This window comes from Chrysemys picta, chromosome 5 (assembly GCF_011386835.1).
Source record: "Chrysemys picta bellii isolate R12L10 chromosome 5, ASM1138683v2, whole genome shotgun sequence".
In the NCBI taxonomy this organism is placed as follows: Eukaryota; Metazoa; Chordata; order Testudines; family Emydidae; genus Chrysemys; species Chrysemys picta.
The window spans coordinates 99,604,888-99,627,263 of NC_088795.1; the positions used below are offsets into that span (position 1 = coordinate 99,604,888).

The 22,376-nt window shown below is 41.0% G+C and overlaps 1 protein-coding gene across 1 annotated transcript in view; it reads left to right on the forward strand.

Annotated features, from left to right (window-relative positions):
- Positions 1–20,595, forward strand: part of SMIM14 (small integral membrane protein 14) — a 67,763-nt gene extending 47,168 nt beyond the window's left edge. Inside the window, exons 4-5 of the mRNA XM_005286364.5 lie at positions 14,438–14,586; positions 17,253–20,595. Of these exons, the coding sequence (XP_005286421.1) occupies positions 14,438–14,586; positions 17,253–17,285 (182 nt within the window). The 3' untranslated portion in view covers positions 17,286–20,595. The remainder of the gene's footprint in view (positions 1–14,437; positions 14,587–17,252) is intronic.
- Positions 20,596–22,376: the final 1,781 nt, after the last annotated feature.

Consider the following 22,376-nt stretch of genomic DNA (forward strand, 5'->3'; position numbering starts at 1 on the left):
ATAAAACCTTCAATGACACATATGTCCAGGCAGCATAATGCTCAACCAAGTAGTGGCAAAAAGAACAGGAATACTTGTGGCACCTTAGAGACTAACAAATTTATCTGAGCATAAGCTTTCGTGGGCTACAGCCCACTTCATCGGAAAGCTTATGCTCAAATAAATTTGTTAGTCTCTAAGGTGCCACAAGTATTCCTGTTCTTTTTGCAGATACAGACTAACACGGCTGCTACTCTGAAACCAAGTAGTGCACATACATGCTTGACTAAGCTGCCTGTTTCTGAGGGATGGATTTTTAGCCAGTTGTTTCCACATGCATACCTGTCCTGGTGCTACAGGAACAAGCCTATCCTCATTAATTGAATAACGAGCACCTAGTGGGCCTGCTAAAAGACCATCAGGCTCAGTTGGAGGAAGGTGCTGAGAGAGACACAAGTCCTTCTAAGACCACGTATACACTACACCTTATGTTGGTGTAACTTAACGTTGCTCAAGGATTTGAATAAACCACCCCCTTGAGCGACGTAAGTTATACTGACCTAAGCACTGGTGTAGACCAGGGTTCTCAACCTTTTACTTTCTTAGCCCCCTCCCCCCCCCAACATGCTATAAAAATTCCATGGCCCATCTGTGCCACAACAACTGTTTTTCTGCATATAAAAGTCAGGGCCAGCGTTAGGGGATAGTAAGCAGCACAACTGCCTGGGGCCCCACACTATGGGGGGCCCTGTGAACCTAAGTTGCTTTGGCTTCGGCTTCAGCCTCAGGTGGTGGGGCTTCAGCTTTCTGCCCTGGGCCCCAGCAAGTCTAATGCCAGCCCTGATTGGCGGACCCCTGAAACCTGATTGTGGCCCCCCCAGTGGGCCCTAGACCCCTGGTTCAGAACCACTGGTGTAGACAATTCTCCTGCCAACATAGCTACCACTGCTCATTGGGGCTGGAGTAATTAAGTTGACAGAAGAGCTCTCTCCCATCAGCTTAGAGCATCTGCACTAGCAGCACTACAATGGCACGCAACTGTATCAGTACAGCTGTGCCGCTGTAAGTTCTGCAGTGTGGACATAGCCTAAGAGAGAGAGGAGCTCCCAGAAACCACAGGCCCCACGGATGAGAGCTATGCAATCCCTGAGTGCAAGGGGAGAGGCTACAGACCAGAGAGGCCAGGACTGAGAACCACAGGACTGCACCTTTAGCAAGTTTGAAGATGACACTAACCTGGGAGGAGTGGTAGATACGCTGGAGGGTAGGGATAGGATACAGAGGGACCTAGACAAATTAGAGAATTGAGCCAAAAGAAATCTGATGAGGTTCAACAAGGACAAGTGAAGAGTCCTGCACTTAGGATGGAAGAATCTCATGCACTGCTACAGACTAGGGACCGAGTGGCTAGGCAGCAGTTCTGCAGAAAAGGACCTAGGGGTTACAGTGAATGAGAAGCTGGATATGAGTCAACAGTGTGCCCTTGTTGCCAAGAAGGCTAACAGCATTTTGGGCTGTATAAGTAGGGGCATTGCCAGCAGATCGAGGGACGTGATCATTCCCCTCTATTCGGCATTGGTGAGGCCTCACCTGGAGTACTGTGTCCTGTTTTGGGCCCCACACTACAAGAAGGATGTAGAAAATTTGGAAAGAGTCCAGCAGAGGGCAACAAAAATGATTAGGGAGCAGGAGCACATGACTTATGAGGAGAAGCTGCGGGAACTGGGATTGTTTAGTCTGCAGAAGAGAAGAATGAGGGGGGGATTTGATAGCTGCTTTCAACTACCTGAAAGGGGGTTCCAAAGAGGATAGATCTAGACTGTTCTCAGTGGTACCGGATGACAGAGCAAGGAGTAATGGTCTCAAGTTGCAGTGGGGGAGGTTTAGGTTGGATATTAGGAAAAACTTTTTCACTAGGATGGTGGTGAAGCACTGGAATGGGTTACCTAGGGAGGTGGTGGAATCTTCTTCCTTAGAGGTTTTTAAGGTCAGGCTTGATGAAGCCCTGGCTGGGATGATTTAGTTGGGGATTGGTCCTGCTTTGAGCAGGGGGTTGGACTAGATGACCTGATGAGGTCCCTTCCAACCCTGATATTCTATAATTCTATGACCCAAGGAGAAGGGCAGTGTAAGACCTGAGCCCAAGGGGACAGACTATATTTGAAGTTTATTTGTATTTAATAAGTAGAAGCCTAGCACGGGAATTTTGTCTTACGTCTGTTTGGACTTTGTGGAGTTCTGAAAGAGTCCTGAGAAAAAGGAAACTGAGGCAGGAAGTGCTTGCAGCACCACACTAGGTCAGCAGGGGATGCTCTGGGGCAGACATACCTCACCACACCTGGGCTCCTATACATGTCTGCACTCTGGCAAGGACAAACATCTGAATATATTAAAGAATTTTTATGGGTTTGCACCTGCAAAGTATGGAGACAAATGTGTCTGAGTAGAAGCTTGCTGAAAATACACATCAAAATGTGTTGTCCTAATTAGAACACCATTCATGTTTACTCTTAAAGCTTATTGTTATGTCCAAGGTTTTATCTTAGTTACAGGATTCAGATAAAACACAGTTGAGTCCTGTCCACATGACAGATACAACTGTGTAGTGCAGTGTCGTAATGGGTCAGGACACAGCTATGTTGTAACCAGGATCTCTGACTCAGTTATGCTTATAGTGCAGATGTGCCATTAGATTTTCCCAGTTGCCATTAAAAGGAATGAAAGAAGGCAAAAGAATCACAGCTTGTACTTTAATGATCATTATTCATATAAGAAGGTACAACAATTTAGATTTATTTGGCCTTTTAGAATGGTTGAGTTACAAATGCTTTGCTTTCTGCAATCACCTGATATTCATGCAAATTGCATATAATCATGGCTTTAAAAATTTACTTACTGTTTGTCCAAAATCAGATATCTGAAGAGTAACTGTCTGCTCAGCAAGAATCAGTGTAAAGTTAGTCCAATCAGATAAGGATTGGAAAAGGACATCTTCTTCTTCCAGCGTGGTGCAGCTGCTTTGCACCATGCCACCACTGTATTCTGGTTGTAAATCTGGCTCAACTGGTCCAGGGAGGATGATCCTAATTTAAAATGATCCTTAGATGGCATTTAGCCTCTTTCACAGGTATGGAATTTTACAATGAGTTGCAAGCAACTTCTGAGAAGGAAAAAGGGGCATGTATGTCAGGGGATAGTGATAGCATGGTCTAGCAGTTTCAGTATTCACCTGCGTTGGGAGTTGTGTTCCTGTCTCTGCCACAGACTTGCTTTGTGACAAGTAACCCATCTATAAAATAAATGGTAATACTTCCTCCTTCCCAGTTGGGGGTGAGGGGGCATGAGGCTTAGTTCATTAATGTTCGTGAAGCACTTTGAGATCCTTGGGCTGATGGGTATTGTATAGAAGAGCCAAGTTCTATTCAATTATTTTATAATATGCACAGTTTAGTTCCAGTGGGGGGGTCACTTTCTGTTAATGACTTAGGATGACATTTTGACTGACTGTTTTTTAATTGGGTAAACAACAAGTGTTGTAAAACTCTCAAGAATCAAATAACAGAATAAACAGATTGAGCCTGGAGAATCTGCTGGAACTGTTGTTTTCTAAGGTGGGTTATGACTATTCTGGGCCCTGCTCCATGAGACGTCACATCCACCCTCACCCTCACTCTCAGACAGACAGGCATGAGGCATGACTTCCATTCATTGCCTCCCTGTTCCTTTCCCTTAAATCAGGTTGTCATGAGTCTACAGTTGTGATGGATCTAGAATCCCGCTCCTTTTTCCTAAGTCTTGCACCAGCAGCAAGTGACTCGCTGGCTAGCAGCAATCAGCTCGGTACTATGGTTCCTGCCATTTACTGATTCATAGTTCTTCACTGCTGGGCCCAGATCCCAAAATTCTTGCTTTAATTCTCCCCTGACAGTTCATTCTGGTGGTTCATGTTTCCTTCTGGAAAGCCAGCTGCTCATGTTGTTCTAGACAAATCCTATGGCTACAGATCATAGAAGTAACTGCTGAGATTTATGTGTGTTTTGGTTTGGGAAACAACAGGGCTGTGGCTCAGTGATGTCATAGGTGTATCATGTTTTTCTGTTGCTACCAACTAAGGAGAGGCAATGACAGAAATCCATGTAAACTCCCTAAACACTGTGGATTATGATTCTTTCTGTGAAATGTATCCTTTAACCCCAAATTTAAGATTTTTTGGAGCTTGCATCCAGCCAATGTTTATTTTTACTATCTCTCTTAGGGGTAGGTATCATTAGAGTTCAGCTTGTATTGCAAACTGGACCTGTTCTTCATAGTGGAGGATTTTAACTGAAAGATTTCTTGGGGAGTTGTGTAACTACAAACTAAAGAGGTCATCTTAAAGCCTTTTATATATCTCTTTAGAGTAACAAGGATTCTAATTTATAACTTAGGCAAGGAAGCACATGATACAATAAGGGAGTGTTGCTCAGGGTAGTTAGTAATCGTACATTAGCACTTTGAAAATACTGTATAAGGTGCTACACAAACATTAGAAGCTCTATTCCTCTCTCCTAGCTATCTCTCCTTTGCTCTCAGGATCCTGTACAGTGACCAGGGAACTGAGTTTAACCTATGTGCTTAAGCACAGTTTGTAGCTGAACAAGGTTGTAATACAGTTTGGATGGGTCCAACTGTGTTAGAATCAGGTTCTAGCCAAACTTAGGCTATTCACCAGTTATCCTAACACTATTTGGCCCCATTCCCACTGCATCTCAGATCCCAGTTCAACCTTAATTTCAGTTGTGATTGAACTTGCTTCCTTTACCTATATGCCTTAGTTAGGGAGGGTGTAGGATTCTTCAGAATCTGTTACTCAGGAAATCTCTTAACATAAGTGGAAGGGGAGAAGCCACACTTTACGTAGAGTGGATGAATCATAGCTTTTTGCCTCAATTCACAGATCAAGCGACAGAGCAGTTGCAGCTATTAGGTGAAAGGTAAGATGACATGGACTCACGTGCCTGCAGTATGCAGATGGCACATAGCATTACCTATCTTTCACCAGATAGGATCATACTACTACCGACAAGATGACCCACTGTTTGTATAGGATCAGCTCATGGATGGTTGAAGCGGAACCCGAGAAGAGAAGGATGATGTTTGTGGGCAAAGGAAAGCACTCTGAGACTTTCCAGCCATGGTAGAGGCTGCTTTAATTGAAGGTGCACACCCATAAATTGGTCATTTCCATCTGTAGTTTAGGAGTGCTCATGAATTCCTTGCTGACACAAAGCTCTCACGTGGCAGCATCTGCAAGGATGCTTTCTACCATCTCCAGTTGTCTAGAAGCTTCTGTCCCATCTTGGCAGATGGTGACCTGTCTCAATTATATATACCTGTATCACCATCCATCTGGACTACAGCAGTAAAGCCATCAATGCTTAGGAATCTCCAGCTGGAACAGAACTCTGCTGCATGTCTCCTTAGCAAGGGTGGCTACTCCAACCACATCAAACCTGTCCTCCATTCTCCACACTGTCTTTGCATAGAACTTCAAGTCATGTTCAAGGTCTTGGTCCTTATCGTCAAGGTGCTCAATGCCTTGGCCTTAGAACTTCTAAGTGATAGCTTGAAGTTCCAAGATGAGGACTTTGGTCATAAATTCTGCTTCTCTGGAACAATGGAACTTTCTGCCTTCACTGTGCAGGAGATAGAGCTTTCTTGGGGGTTAATCTGAGACTGTGGAATTTAACTCCCCCAGAAATAAAGGACTATAGCTGGGCTTTTTTTTTTTTTTTTTTTAAATAGTTTGTTCACCAAAAAATGCAGTTTTGGGTCAACAAACTTCATGAATTTGACACACATTTGCTGAATAGTTTTGGACAAAAAAAAATTTGGAGCTAGATATACAAGAGAACTTAGACATGCACTTATACGCACTATCCCAGTGGTTAGGGTATTCATGTGGGAGACCCAGGTTTGAATCCCTGCTCTAGACCAGGGATTTGAACTCAGATCTTCACTCTGCAAGGTGAGTGTCCTAACCACCAGGGCTATAGCATATTCTGGGGTGGGTTTTTCCTTCTCTTCTGTTGAAGCTGTTCCACTTTGTATAAATAATCATGTATTCACTGGGCCAGGTAGAGAAAAAATGACTCTGTAGCCTGGTGATTATTATAAAAGTCTAAAAATGCCCAGAAAAAAAACAAGAAGTTTTGGGTCCAACAACATTTTGTTTGACCTGAAATGAACTTGTTATTGACTTTTTAGATTTGTTGAAAATTCTGAAAATATTTGGGGTTGGGTGGAATGAAAAAATTTCCCCCTACCCCTGACTGCCAGAGACTGAAAAATCAGTTAAGTGCCCAGCTCTACTAAAAGTCGTCACAGACCTCACCATCTTTCAGTCCAAGTGCAAGGTTCACTTCTTTGACCTGCCTTCTCTAATAGAAACACAAAGCAATGAGTACATTAAATGCATACACACAGTTCTCCTCCTGCCGAGAGAGAAAAAGAACAGACCATACATGATAGATGCTAGTCACATCGCTTAAGGCACTACTAGAAGGCTATTTGCTCCTGGAGTAATGACGTGGTATAAGGACCTATGCAGAATAGAAGTTGGTCATCTCCTGACCTTTCAATCAAGTTCTTAGAATATAGACCCTCTCTCTGGTGCTCTTTTGTTGTTTGTCTGTTCACTCAGCTCTTACAGTGCTGACTCCCATTGTTTCTGCATTCTGAGAATATGCCATACTGAGGGAAGGGAAGGAAAGGCAACCAATAGTTAGCAGTGGAGTACTTTGTGTAGTATTTCCTTTCTGCTCTCCCATTGGGAGGAGGTCCCTCCTGGATCTTGAGCCTTGTAGTGTTTAATCTCTGCTTCTGGCAAGGTCAGTGCATGGTCTACCTTGCCCTTTCAATTTGATCTATTAGGCCTTGTCTACCCTACAAAGTTTTGTTGACAAAAGGCAGCTTTTGTCGACAAAACAGTGAATGCATACACACTGCGAGGCAACTTTTGGTGGCAAAAATGCCCTGTTTTGGTGACAAAATACAACCACCCTGACGAGAGACATAAGGCTTTTTCCTTTAAATTTTTGTCAACGAAGTGCCAGTGTAGACACCATGCTTGATTTTATTGCTTTAATTGGCCTCCAGTAGGTGTCCCATAAAGCCCATCATGACTGCTCTGGTCAGCAGTTTGAACTCCAATGCCCTGCAGCCAGGTAAACAACCATCCGCCCCTCCCCCTTAGAAGCCCTGGGAATTTTTGAAATTCCATTTCCTGTTTCGTGGAGAGGTCTCATCTCATCTTCCCAGGTGACCATGGCAGGTTATCACTGCAGAGCTGCTAGATGTGCTCAGTATATGGGGAGAGGAGGCTGTGCAGTCCCAGATGCGCTTGAGCCATAGGAATTGTGACACTTACAGGCACATTTCTCAAGGCTTGTGTGAAAAAGGTTACGATCGGGACACGCTGCAGTGCAGAGCGAAGATAAAGGAGCTGAAGCAAGCATACCATAAGGGAGCTGCACCTGAGACCTGCTGGTTCTATAAGGAACTGGGTGTTATCCTCGGTGGTGACCCCACATCCACCACCAAGATCCCCATGGATACTTGGCGGGACTGGAGGCGGTGGAAAGAGGACCTAACCCAGAGGACAAAGTCATTGATGAAGAGGTGGAGTTAGATGATGATGTGGAACTCCCGGTAGGGTCACCTGGTGGTGCAGGCAGCCAGGAACTGTTCACCACTCCAGAGGTGTCTAGTCAGTCTCAGCAGTTGCTCTCCAGTGAGCAAGAAGCAGGAGAGGAGACGTCTGGTAAGTGGCTGTGGTTTGTGTAGTGTGGAGGTGGGTTCAGGGTATAGAAATGTGCAAGGCTGGCTGTGTTTCTGTGAGCTGGACATCCCATACTGATTAGCTACACAGGGAAACAGGGTGTTGATGCACGCTGAGATCTCATGGGAATCCTCCAGAGAGCTCTCCAGGAAAGTTTCCTAGAGGTACTGGTAATCCTCTGCTGAGGCTTCCTTGGCTTTGTTCCTTTCCCCATTGTAGGAAAATTTCCCGCACCATTCGGCAATCACTGGTGCAGTGACCAAAGTGTCACACAGGTGAACAGCATAGGGAGCAGCGTGGAAGCCACAAATGTAGTAGATGTACCCTCGCTTCCCTGCTTACCCTTAGCAGTGAGATATCTGCTAGAATGACCCCTGCCCGTGGAAAGTATGTGAGAGTTTTAGGATTTTTTTCCCAGGTCAGCTGCACTACAGCCTTTGCAGAGTGAGTGCCTTTTTCCCCAGGTGGAGCCCCCCCTCCCCACCCTGCCAACACTCACCATGCTTTGGGTGTTCGCAGAGATGTGTACTTGCCAACAGTCAGTGAGAAAGTGATTGTTATGTTGCAAAAGGTGTATTTTATTGAAATATTTCAATGCTGTGCATGAATTTAACAATCATCTGTGCATTGTTCCTGAAGATGCATGTGTGTGTCGTGCACCTTCCCAGACCATCCCGCGTTGATGTCAGTGAAATGCCCATGGTGATCCACAAGTGCTTGCAACACCCTGGAGAAGTAACCCTTCTATTGATGTACTCCATCACAAGGTGGTCTGGTGCCAAATTTGGAATATATGTGCCATCTATCGCCCCTCTACAGTTAGGGAACCCCGTTTCTGCAAAGCCATCCACTATTTCATGCACATTTCCCAGAGTCATTCTGGTGTCCGTGCGCCGCAGTGCTGGGGTGAGCTCTGCACATAATTCCAGGAAGGTGTCTTTCCACATCCGAAAGTTCTGTAGCCATTGCTCATCATCCCATACCTGCATGATGATACGATCTCACCATTCAGTGCTTGTTTCTCGAGCCCAAAAGCAACGGTCTACCCTGTGCAGCTGATCTGTAATGCCAAAAGCAATCTGAAATTGCTCCTATCCATATCACACAGCATGTCAGGCAACTGGGAGTCTTCTTCAGTTAGGAACTTTGCGATTAACTCCACTGCCCTTCACAATGTCTTCATGACAGGTAACAGAGCATAGGAGAGTAGTGCGGGATCCATCCCTTCTGACAAAAATGCCGGGGTGCACAGCAAAGAAGGGTCATTGAAAAATTCCACAGAAGAAAGCTGCAAGCCCATGGAGTGCTGGGACAGAAAGCAATGCCTCACGGAACATTGAGCCCGGTCCCAAGATGTGCCGCGACTCATTCCACAACACCTAGCGACAAAAGGTGTCGAGCTGGAAGGTGGGATAGGTACCCACAGCATATTACCCACACTGTCAGTGATAGTGCTCCAACTGTGGACGCACTCTGCTGACAGAGGGAGCAAATGTGAACATGACATTCTGATTTTTATTATGCCGATTTTTTGAGTGTCAACATCAGTTTTGTGACAAAACTTGGTAGTGTAGACAAGGCCTAATTTTTTCATAGATTCTAAGTTCAGAACAGACCATTTTGATTATTTAGTCTCGCCTCCTGTATAACACAGGCCATAGAACCTCCCCAAAATAATGCCTAGCTCATATCTTTTAGAAAAACATCCAATCTTGATTTTAAAATTGCCAGGGATGTAGAATATACCATGATCCTTGGGAAATTATTCCAGTGGTTAACAAATTACCATTTCTTGATCATGGCCACAGAGGCAGGAGAGATTAGAAAGAGATGTGTTCTATAGGAGGCTAACCTGAGAAGGCAGGGCACATCCTTGCAAATCTGAAGATTAGTGAGGGGGAGGAGAAGGGAATCAAAGACCATAGGGAGAACTGGAAGGGAGGAAAGAACAGAAAAAGAGGGAGGATCAGAGAACTAAGGGGGGAGAGAAGAAGGAGCTGGCAGATGGTAGTGCAGTAGGTTGGACTCCCTTGACTCTTACAAATGAGCACAAGATGAATAACACTAATTTATTTCAAAGTTTATCAGACTACCTGGAAACAAAGCAGGCAATATTTAAGGAGTAGTCATCTGTGACTGTTAATGTTGCAAGTCAGTACAATGACTCAGAAAGGTAGTCTACAATTTTAGTATGGTGAATGCAGATCAGAACTGATGTAAAGTCTCTTGTGATTCATGGATGAACTTTAAGGGTATAATTCAGATCCTTCACATGGGTGAGAACTCCTATTAAATTAAACAAAATCTTTCTGGGATAGAGCAGATATAGGTAGGATTAATAGACTATTAGGTCAGTTGAAAAGTTCTAATATATCACACTTAACCTCCTCATTTCCCATTTTGAATCAATCCCAACTCTGAAGTATTATAACTTAAATTCTAAAGACTTTGAATCATCTTTGGCCATCCACCATGGGCCATTTACACATGAGGGAACCGGTTACACATAGTAATTTCCCAGCACACTTAAACTATGAGTTGACCTTGCCGTGTACACAGGACCGAACTGTTTTTACCATGTACCCTGCATGTTCTCTAGCCCTGCAACACCAAGGCTATAACCTGATTTAGGGACACAACTAAAATAGGGCTTGTTCTCTGCTCTGCAAGACCAAGGCATGTTTTAACTGTATCATGGGATGTAATTGGGTCTCCTTATGCCGCCCCTCTGTACCTGAGTGAAATTTACTCAATGGGAATAAAAAGAATGTGAATACAGTCAAAATACATTAACATGGCATTGCTAACACAACTGGGTTTTTGACAATTGAAGTTTGTGAAACTGGTTAGTCAGTTGAGTTTCTGCTGAACATAGCATTAGGGTAACCAGTGCCCCCTCAAATGATATGTGACTTTAGGACCCAAGTTAGCAAAGCATTTAAGTACTTGCTGAACTTTTATGAACGGGGTGGACTTAAGCATGTGCTCAAAGTTAAGCTTGTCCTTACGTGTTTTGATGACTTGTTAATGTATATACATTACAATATACACTCTTGTAATGAGTATTCTAATCTCTCTGTAATATTCCCTACTGCGCTTTAACACAGTACTGTTTCAAAAGCACTACATTAAAGCAGTGGCGGCTCTCAACCTTTCCAGACTACTGTACCCCTTTCAGGAGTCTGATTTGTCTTGCGTACCCCAAGTTTTACCTCACTTACAGACTACTTGCTTACAAAATCAGACATAAAAATACAAAAGTGTCACAGCACACTATTACTGAAAAATTGCTTACTTTCTCATTTTTACCATATAATTATAAAATAAATCAATTGGAATATAAATATTGTATTTACGTTTCAGTGTATAGTATATAGAGCAGTATAAACAAGTCATTGTCTGTATGAAAATTTAGTTTGTACTGACTTTGCTAGTGCTTTTTATGTAGCCTGTTGTAAAACTAGGCAAATACCTAGATGAGTTGATGTACCCCGTGGAAGACATCTGTGTACTCCCAGGGGTATATGCATATCCTTGGTTGAGAACCACTGTGTTAAAGCACACTAGGGAACCTTTAGTGCACACCAACAGGATCTGCATGGATCAATCAATGTGCAATGCATTAGTACACTTTAAAAATCACACCCCTGTAGTCCACACTACTTCTTCTTTGTGTAGACAAACCCTTAGGTACAAGTAACCATTTCCAGTTCTTTTCTGGTGTTAATAGGATATACAATAGGGTTTTTTTATTTTAATTTTTTTTAGTATCAGGAATGTTTTGTTGGTGTTCATTGGTTAAAACCTAAAATCAGAAGCCCTAGAGGGACCTCAAAGGTCAACTAGTCTACACGTCTGTTCTGAGGCAGGGTTAAGTATTATGTGATGGGGATGTGATGCATAAAGGCCTCCCAAAGTTTCAAATATTGATGCACCAAGCTGATTAATGTTGTTTCACTTGTACAGAACAAGACTGCAAGCTGAACGCTTGCCTGCAAAATTATACATGCTGGTCTGAATCAGTATTTTATGTCATAACTAGCAAACTGAAAGTTACATATCCTGTTACTATATATTCTCATTTTGCACCTGCTAGATCTCCTTCTGACCCATACCCAGAGTGGCTGACCTTCAAACTCTCATTAGAATGTTTTTTTGTAATTGGCATTTATAGTTGAACCCGTTCTATGTTAGCAGCTTTTCCAGATTTGAGATGTCTCCATTTCAAAGATTTGAAAAGCAGGAGTTTAATAGCAATTCCTTTAGTTCATAAAATCAAAAGAGTTGTCTCATTGGGTCTGAGAAAGTGCTGCTGAGGTCTAATTTTTCATAATTCATCCCAATTTTTCTGTTATATTTTTGAGTGAATTTTATGTACATGAAGGATATCAGATCGATGGCTCTGGATCATGAAGTCTTGTATTACAGAAGAGCTGTGTTGTGGGCAGCAGTCCTGCAAGCTTCCCCACCATAGCCGATTAGCTTGCCTTAACTCTGTTATGTAGACATCACCTTCATGGATGAGGAAATAGTTCTCTGTGCCCACTGAGCCCTTGGGCTCGCTTGAAAATGCCATTAAAGGGGACAACAGTGATAATAGTTTTCCATTGTGAAAACTTGTGCTCAAGGAACTTGACTGACCCCACCCCACTCACTGCAAATAGATCATCAAACAGCTATTACTGGTGGTAACTTCCAGTAAACATTGACATAGGCCAGATTTAAACCAGCATGGTAGAGGTGAAAGACTCTATATGTAAAAAGAACAGGAGTACTTGTGGCACCTTAGAGACTAACAAATTTATTAGAGCATAAGCTTTCGTGGACTACAGCCCACTTCTTCGGATGTATACAGAGCTCTGTATGCATCTGAAGAAGTGGGCTGTAGTCCACGAAAGCTTATGCTCTAATAAATTTGTTAGTCTCTAAGGTGCCACAAGTACTCCTGTTCTTTTTGCGGATACAGACTAACACGGCTGCTACTCTGAAACCTGTCTATATGTAATTGTCAAAGATAATAGAAATGAGTGGATGCTAAAAACCTGCAAATTTCAAGGCCTGGTTCTCCCTCTGGATTTTCCCCGGACTTTGAGGTTTTGTACAAAATCTAAACTTTAATAAATAAAATCATCTAGCTTTTCTTGTTCTGAAGATTACCTCCCAATAGCATTGCATTAGTTACCTTCTGATGAGTAATACACAAACTACACCACGTAAAGTCAATGACAATTTTGCTGTTGGATTCAAAAGATATTATGAGCCTGAAAGAAGGAATTCAGCATGATGGGATGTTAAATCAAATGCTTAATGAAGGTAATTTTAAATACTAGCATTTCACTACTACTTGTAGCAGAAACGTGCAGCTAATGTGCTAAACCTGGCAACACTGATCTCAGGAAAAAGGCTGCATATTTTGAATATGCAAATAATCAGATATTTGGGAGACTTTAAATACTTATTTCTCCCTGGTAGTACAACCAGACAACTCCATTCAGGGGAATTTCTCAATTTTGTGGAAATATGCTGTAGTTCCATTTGTTATTTTGTTGCAAATATCAGTATATCGGCTTCCCTTTTTTATCAGTCCCTGCCTCTGCCTCCTGCAGCACTCTTCTTCACAGAAATTAAGGACCTCCTGTACCCTGACACACCAATATTTTGGTTTTAGGAAGAAAGGGAAGTAGTTTATAGTAGTTATGCCACTCTGTTAGGGAACATGATCTCAGTGACCACCACACAGCTCACATATTGAGTCAAATACTTAAATGAGAAATCTTTGCCACACCAAGCTCATGACTAATGCCAAGACAGACATCTGTTTGCACAATCTTTGCAATACATAATTTTGAATTTCCATCAAATTTAGAAACATCAGTCTCCTTGGAAACAATTGGAGAGCTAAATTAACAGTAAACAATTTATTCTGAGTGGTTTGCAAACTTCTTTTCGCAAGTAGGTATAACGATCCTCTGTGCTTGGGCTGTGATAGCAGGGTTTGAACCTGGACCTTCAGTGTTAAAAGCAAGCTTTTCCCACTAGCTTTATTAGGCAGCAGTTGTAGTAGACTCCTCCACCTATGTAGATCAGCCAGTAGAGGGGAACAAAGACTCATGCTCATCTACTGTGGGTTACACAAAGAACTAGACGCCTTCCTTGTTCCTTCATATACAAGATTGCTTAAGAGCAAGTGGAGGCTAACAACTCTGAATGCTGCATTGGGGTTTGCAGCATGAATGGCCTATAAAAATGGGCTATGGAAATCATGCACCATTCCCCCTACAAGTGTGGAATATTTCACTTATATTGTTATATGTATAATATTATGTTGTTGCTTTGCACTGATATAAGTTGAAAATCATTCTGAACACTGGTCTTTGTATACTCTGCCCACAGTAACATAGTGTGCTCTTTTTATCTGCAACCCATTAAGAGGGAATTTAATTGCAGCTTTAGGAAATTGGCACTTTTTTGTCAACTTTACAAAAAATTGTGAATCGTAAAGCCAAGCAGACAGAATAATCACAGCTGTGAACCCAAACTGTTGTAGTTTGGTCTGATACTTGGGTTGTTTACATTTTCATGCTGATAAAAAGACTCTGCTCCCACACGCTTTTATAATTTAGTTTTCTCTGTCTGTAGTGCCAGGACCAAATTCCTCTGGTGATAACGGCATCAGTATTGCCATGATAATGATGGCCTGGGTGGTTATCGCTCTTGTCTTGTTTTTGCTGAGACCAACTAATCTAAGAGGATCCAACATGGCTGGAAAACCAGCCAGTCCACATAATGTAAGTATGTCTGTGTCTTGAAGCAATCTACCTAAAGAATCTAAATAAAATATCTAGATTTAGGAACATTTAAAAGTACACTACATTATATTCATTAGTTTTTCCCCAAAACTGTTTTCCTATGCTTTCTTGGTACCACATTAATATTAAAATGTATATGTTCCCTTCTGCAAAAGTTTCTCAGACTAGAAATAATTAAGTCTTTTGTTTAAAGTGTGATTATATTCTGAAAAGTAACTGTAAAAACAGCATCTTTTCAGTGAATAGATCTGCTCCCTCTGCCTATTTTATTGACAAAACTAAGGCTATGTCTACACTGACACTTTTGTCCTTAAAACTTTTGTCACTCAGGGGTGTGAACAAACACTCTCCTGAACGACAAAAGTTTTAACGACGAAAAGCACTGGTGTGGACAGCGCTTTGTCAGTGGGAACCATGCTCCTGGTGAAAAAGCTACCACCCCTCATTGGGGGTGATTTTATTTTTTCACCGGGAGAGCTCTCCTAGCGATAAAGAGCAGCTACACAGTGCACCTTACAAAGACGCAGCTGCAGTGGCACAGCCACACTCTTGTGAAGTGTGCAGTGTAGACATAGTGTAAGTTTTCACTGATTATACTTCTGTGAGTCCTGCAGGGCCAGCACAGCTAAATCACTCTGCCTTAGATTGAGCTGGATTCTATTCCTTGTGGTGAACCATAAACTGTAGTGTTATGTTCTGATCAGTAATACCCACTCAAACCCACAAGATGCACAGGAGTAACCGAGGGCCTCAATTTGATCTGCAGAATCTTTATCAAGATGGCAAGAACTGAGATGTGGTTTTAGGATGGTGATTAACACCCCCCCCCCATTTTTTTTAACTTTACACTGAGCACATATGATGTGGAAATAGTTGAGATGATAAACATGGTGTAAAGGACCAGGGCATAGATGGTCTGACCTAACGGTCATAGGTGGGGTGAGTTCTCCGCATCAGGGCCAGTAGTCACCAGGCAGGAGTTGGAGGACTCACAAGGGCCAGGTTCCATAAGCAAGAGTCAGGGTCAAGCTGGAGTCAGAGGCCAGAGATCAAGCAAAGTCTAGCATTGCCACAGGCCAAACTCTGTGTGGTTACCCAAACAACTTTCTGGGGCAACCCCTGGGGTTAAATAGGACACTTAGCCAATCAGAGGGCTGCAGGGTACTGTCACTCTGGGTCTCTTGGATGGCGCTTCTTGCGGTGCCTACTCTCCATAGTGCTCCTGGCTATAGCTCTGCATGGGCACGGTGGGAATATCAGATGTCCCAGGCTCTGCAGACCCAGGTTCTAATTCTTAGATCCTTACATATGGAATATCACAAAGTCACCCATCAGAGTAGGACTCCACTTCCAAAACCAAACCAAACTGAACATAGACTTACTGAGGCCACCCTTGGAGTCTGCTGTACAGAAGAGCACAAGTGGGATAGAGTGTGCTGTGACGACAACACTGCTGGATTCTGTTGGAAATAATTTTCCTAGTAATTTTATTTTTATCATGACTCAGTTTCCACTGAAGCACTTATTGGTCCAAAGGCCATTAGGCGTTGGTTGCATCCAAAATATCAGTATAAGCATATATGCTCTGATATTCTATGCCCTAGCAACAATTACAGTTATAAGCGTTGGCTGAATACTCACAACAGGTTCAGTCCTGGGAGACACCTTTCCATCATAGCATGGCTCCAGGGGATCAAGGAAAGCTCTGACAAAGAACCCCTAGAAAACTTTGCTTTTTTTATACACTATAACAAACAAGTGATATCATTGCTGATTATCAGAACTTGACTCAGATCAGATGAAACAGCTTAGGTCTGAACCCTGTCCTCTGCTCTGGTCAAGACAAGATTAGTGATTGGGCCTGTTTCTTCAAGGTTTTCTTATGTTATTTTGCCATATTTCTTTCTAACCACTAAACTAAGCATTGTTTTATAACAAATGAAAAAGACCAGTTATTTACTGCACCTGATATCTAATTAGCTATATTTTCTTAATTTCTGTTATCTCAACCCAAACCTTAAATAAGATACGCTGGTATTTTAAAGGTCACTACAAGTTTTATACAAACAATCCTCCTTTTTCATTATCTTATTCCTTCTAGGGTTGCCAACCCTCCATGATAGCCCTGGAGTTTCCAGGAATGAAAGATTATGTTGTGATGAAACCTCCAGGAATATGTCCAACCAAAATTGGCAATTCTAATTCTTTCTGGTCACATGCTTTACACCTATCACTCATGCTAAAATCCAAACTCAATTTAAAACCATAGTTCACGCAGGCCTAATGTAAAGGCCTAAATTCCTACATACTCAAATAACTCTCCATCAGTTGAAGCTGCATCCAGCCAGTTGTCTTCAACCTGGGGGAAGATCAGTGATCCCAGCACACTGTCAAGCTGGGAGGAATGTAAGCAAACAAATAAGAGTGGAAATGGGACCTTTGGGTCTGTAGTTGGGGGTTGGCAAAATCCATGCTGAAGGGAAAAACAGAATTGCATCTGTTTGTTATTTACTTTGAATATTGGAGGAGGATTTAAAAAACAGGAAGCATGTATCTCCTTTGTATTCATTCTTTTTATAAGTCATGCTTGGTAGACTAGAATTTCCAAATCAGTGCATTTTTTTTTTTTCCTTTTGTACAACCAGGGACAAGAACCACCAGCCCCACCCGTGGATTAGACCTTGTAATTCTGGAAATGCTCGACAGCTAAAACCTTGCACGACCAAATGAACGCAAGTGATCAGAGTACAAAATCCCATTCAATACTATTTTCCTTTTGCATTTACATAAAGCAGGATGATATTATTTTGGTATGGAACAGCTAGTAGCTATTTCACTTTTAAATTAATTCTTGCTTTATATATTACCATTCCTAGTAGGTGATATTTGAATAAACAATAAGGAGCTGCAGGGGGTGGGGTTTTGGTTGTTGTTTTACTGTGGACATTCCACTCATTCTCTTTTTGTTTCAATGATTACAATACATAATTTCTTTGCAGTGGTCTCTGGCATAATTGAAGGAAAATTTAAATCCTTGTGCATTTATAGTCATTCAAAGTTATTATTCAGATTTGTTCTCTTTTTTTTTTCCCCTGCATATTTTGGAAACTTAGTTGCAAACATTAGCTTGAGTTTTGGGTAGAAAAAGTGAAATTACTTTACCTTTACCTTGCTGTTCAGAGCAGCTTTAACTCTTTGGACCGCTAACCTAGTTTTTAGGCTGTTACAAAAGCATGGATCATCTGCTGTAATGAATGTACATCTATGTGTGTGTGCATGAGTATGTGTCTGAGAATTATCACCATCAAAAACTTTTCTGACGTGTAAGGAATTTACACAAAAGATTATTATCACCAAAATGAAATTAAATACATTCACCAATAAATGAGCTGTCTGATTCAGTATATTTTTAAAGACAACTTGGGCTACTAAATTCTAAAAGAGAATTGTTTACAAACTTTACAAAAAGAAAAATCTAGTGACAAGTATCCATTATAATTTTCTGTCCTGAGTATAATCTTATAATAATCAATATCTTAAATTTTTTGCTGCAACACATAACAAGATCAAAATGTTATTAACCAGTCATTAACTTCAGAAAGTTATTGTCACTTACTTACAATTTGGTTTTTACTTATATATTGTAAATATATAAGTAAAAGTAATATATATATTACTTTTGATTCTTATCTGTTCGTTGTTGGTTTGTTCAAAACAGAAATTGCAGGTGAAGATCTATGGCATATATTTTCCCTTTTGTGTGTGTGTGTGTGCATATGCATCTTCCGTTTGAACTAGTGAGAGTGACTTTTTTTTAAACATACATTAAATAATTTAAGAACATTTTAAAGATGTACAGAAAAGTAACACACTATATTTTTCTGATCAATTTGAGAAATTAATGAGAATAATGTAAAGGACAGTTTTGTGTGACCAGATGGCTATGGAGGTACTTTCCACAAAAGTAAGGAGAACAAATATGCGGGGAATTAATGGCCTGATCCTGCAAGCTTTTACTCACATGAGAACTGCTTACTTTTGCAAGTAGCCATAGGAGGTACTCACATGAGTAAAGATTTGCATAACTGGGCCCTGGAAGAATACCATGTTGGATCCCTTTGTTATCAGAGATAGGGTTGTCCTCCTCAGGGTAAATGGCAGGTCATCCAAATTGTCTTGTAAACATACAGTACAGATCTGAAAAATTGCTTTTATAATTTGATGTACATAACTGCACCACTGAACTTCTCTGTAGCAGTATGTTGTGTAATACAGCACCTATAGATAGGGAGCATTAGTAAAATAATAATATTGGGCCAAATTGTCTGTTAGCCTGAGGCAACCTTACTGAAGACAGTGGGATTGCAACAGTGTAATCGAGAGAATTTGTCCCAATATGACTGATGGCAGTATAGGCCACAAACACTGTAAGGATATTACTGGGATACGCTATCAACTGCTAGTTTTTACCTAGTACATCTTTGTTTGGAATAACATTTTGAACAGTGTAGGTAATGTGGTATCTTTTTATGGAACCAACAAAAAAAATACTTACATTGCCTACCCCCCTCCCCCCCCCCCAGCCAGGAATCAGTGGCCAGGGCCGTCCCTAGGGATATGTGGAGCCCAGGGCGGAAGTGACAATCCGTCACTTCCGGGACCAACCCGTCACTTCCAGGACTGACTGCGCTGGCCAATCACGCCAGCCTGTGGGGCCCCCCAAAGTGCGGGGCCCAGAGCGGTCGCCCCAATTCACCATACCCTAGGGACACCTCTGTCAATGGCCAAAAGTCTTCAAACTTGGGTGCATTAAGTTAAAAGCCTATCTCCATATGTAAGCACCTAACTGGAAGGGGCTTCATTTCAGACGTACTGAGCAAACCCTGCTCCTGTTGAAGTCAATATGACTTGCAGGTACTCAGCACCTCTGAAGATCAGACCACTTCTATTTAGATGCCCTAATATGTATATAGAAGGCTTGCTTTGTGCACCCTGCTTTGAAATTTTGGCCAATATATAGTCATAGATGTTTGCACGTTGTAATCTGAGAAATTTTTAATTGTGTTCTGTGTTGAATCAACTTTTTTTTTCTTAAAATTTTGCTAGTCAAAATGTTGTCCAAATGGTTTTATACATATGTACTTTCCTTATGTAAATTTCTATTTTAAATTTTCTTTGTGAAAGAGAAGCAGTGGAAATACTGTATAGCAAAATGTTTTGCTACGTAGCCAGGCCACTATCCCATGCCAACATGTATCCCTTTTAAATTCTGAGATATTCTCTCCAGTATGTAAACTTCAGACCAATATTACTGCTTAAAGTAAAAGTAGCTATTATAAGGCTGTATTTTGTCACTTTTATTCATGTTATTTTACTCCGTTTGTTCCATTGTAATTAGTTTGACTATTGTCAGAGAATGTTCTAACTGCAGCATCATTAATAAGGGTGGCAGAATCTAGCCCATAATAATAATTTGTGATGAAATAACTGCATCATGATTACAAAACTGAACACTGTAAATTTTAAGAGGAACCCCTTGGAAGAGATTAGTGGAATGTAAAGTTTAAGACCATGATCAATTTTATATTAAAGGTTTGAGGCTCAGCTAATAAGAGACAAGAAAGTTGTAGAAATTAAAGAAATAAAGAAGAGAGTTTAAGTTTATACCTTCGTTTATAACTTGTTAAAATAATAGTATTTTAGCATCTGCTTAACACAATTATTATATTCTGAAATGAAAAATCATGTGTGTTCATATAGTGTCTGCAGATCACTTAGCCTTGTAATGTTTGTTACCGAAAGATGAAAAATGATAATGTGATGTACCTGATGTAAATTGGTGGTTTAAAATGTCTGACTCATGCCAAACAAAAACAATGTCTGTGCCATTTGAGGTTTACTATTAATCTTCTACTGAGTATTTGGAACTGGGATAAAGGGCTTGTACTATGCACTTTTTATTGACAAATAAATTTCAAATCTTAGTAACCTTTTGTTTTTGTCTGAATTTCTTGATAAAATCAAGATTGCACCTATCTAAGAACAACTTTGACTAATTTTAAAGCTCATCTAAAGTGATTTAGCAGTTAAAAAAATAATCAACCAACAAATAGCAACACAAGATTAGATTGTTAATCAGGGCTAATTACAAAAAACAACATTGTCATGCATGGGTTCTAACTTTTGATATGAGCACAGACCTACATACAACCCAAGCTAGTCAGAATAAATGGTAGCAAGTTCAGAGGTTTAAGATACTTTGAGGACCAAGATAGGGATTTCCCCTCTGCCCTTTACATTGGAATGTTTGGCCCAGAAAGTTAGAAATAGCACAATAGAAGGGGTAACAATAGCAGAGAGACAACATAAAATTGTGTTATAGTAGAACCTCAGACTTATGAACAACTTGGAAATGGAGGTTCGTTATAACTCTGAACAAAACTTTATGGTTGTTCTTTCAAAAGTTTACAACTGAACATTGTCTTAATACAGCTTTGAAACTTTACTATGCAGAAGAAAATTGCTACTTTCCCTTTATTTTGTTAGTAGTTTACGTTTAACACAGTACTGTGTAGTATTTGCTTTTTTTCTTTTTCTTTTTTTCTGGTCTTTGCTGCTGCCTGATTGTGTAATTCCGGTTCTAAATGAAGTGTGTGGTTGACTGATGAGTTCGTAACTCTGGTGTTCGTAACTCTGAGGTTCTACTGTATAAGTATATTGTCACGTTATTTGAAATCAAAATCTGTTAACTCAGGGGTTCAATACTTTTTCCATCCATGGTTTACTGGAGTGCTCCACTCAAATACCACAGTTTTAAGTGGCTACGTTGGATTGTGGGATTTAGGTAGATACAGCCAGAAACTGTTTCTGCATTTTTAGGATGCTGCATGGACTGGGGAAATGTAGGTGGGGCTGGCTGGTGAGAGACTGATACAAGTGCTTCCTCTCTTTCTACCCATACAGAATTCAGCTCCTCCAGAGATGAGCACTGAGGAAAATGTGGAGTGCTGAGGAGATGCTGTGGGCTGGGTGGAGCAAAGAGAGTAGCTGCAGAAGGAAATGACCTGTTCCATCCCTCTGCTTTCTCAGTTTTTGTTGGGTTTTACTAATTACAGGATGTTGGTGCTTTTCTTCTCCCACTAGCAATAGGGTGCAAACCAATGAGCATTGCCTTACCACCGGGGCAGCTCAAACCCCACTAGTCAAGAATTCCTGTACTACCTCACCCTAGGAGATAACAAAGGAAATCAAAAATCCAGGAGGGTAATAAGCAATAATTAAACAGAGAGAGGCAATAAATATCCCAGAATGAGAAACAAATTTTGATTTAAACACATGATAAACTCATTTAAAGATTTAAGAGTGCTACTTCCAGCCAATTTAGAAATGCTCTATGATCTTAATTTTGGACCCCTCATATGTCATCTCAAAAGATTGACAGTTGGAAAAAAATAGTTTATTTTCAAAAGACAGAATATCGGCTATAAAAATAAATGCACTTCCTTAACTATATTTCCTGTTCCAAATTTTACACACAAGCATACATGATAAAATGATTGCAGATATATGAAATAGCATTATAAAAATCATTTGGAAACAAACAAGGAAAACCACAGAATTTCTGTTACTAAATAAACAGATCAGAAGGAGGTTTTCCAGCTCCTAATACTGGATCAGTTATCAAGCCTGCCAAATAAAGTTCTGGTAGATTGGTCTTTCTCAAAACCAGAAGAATGTTGGATCCTTAGAACAGATAGAATGTTCAGGAG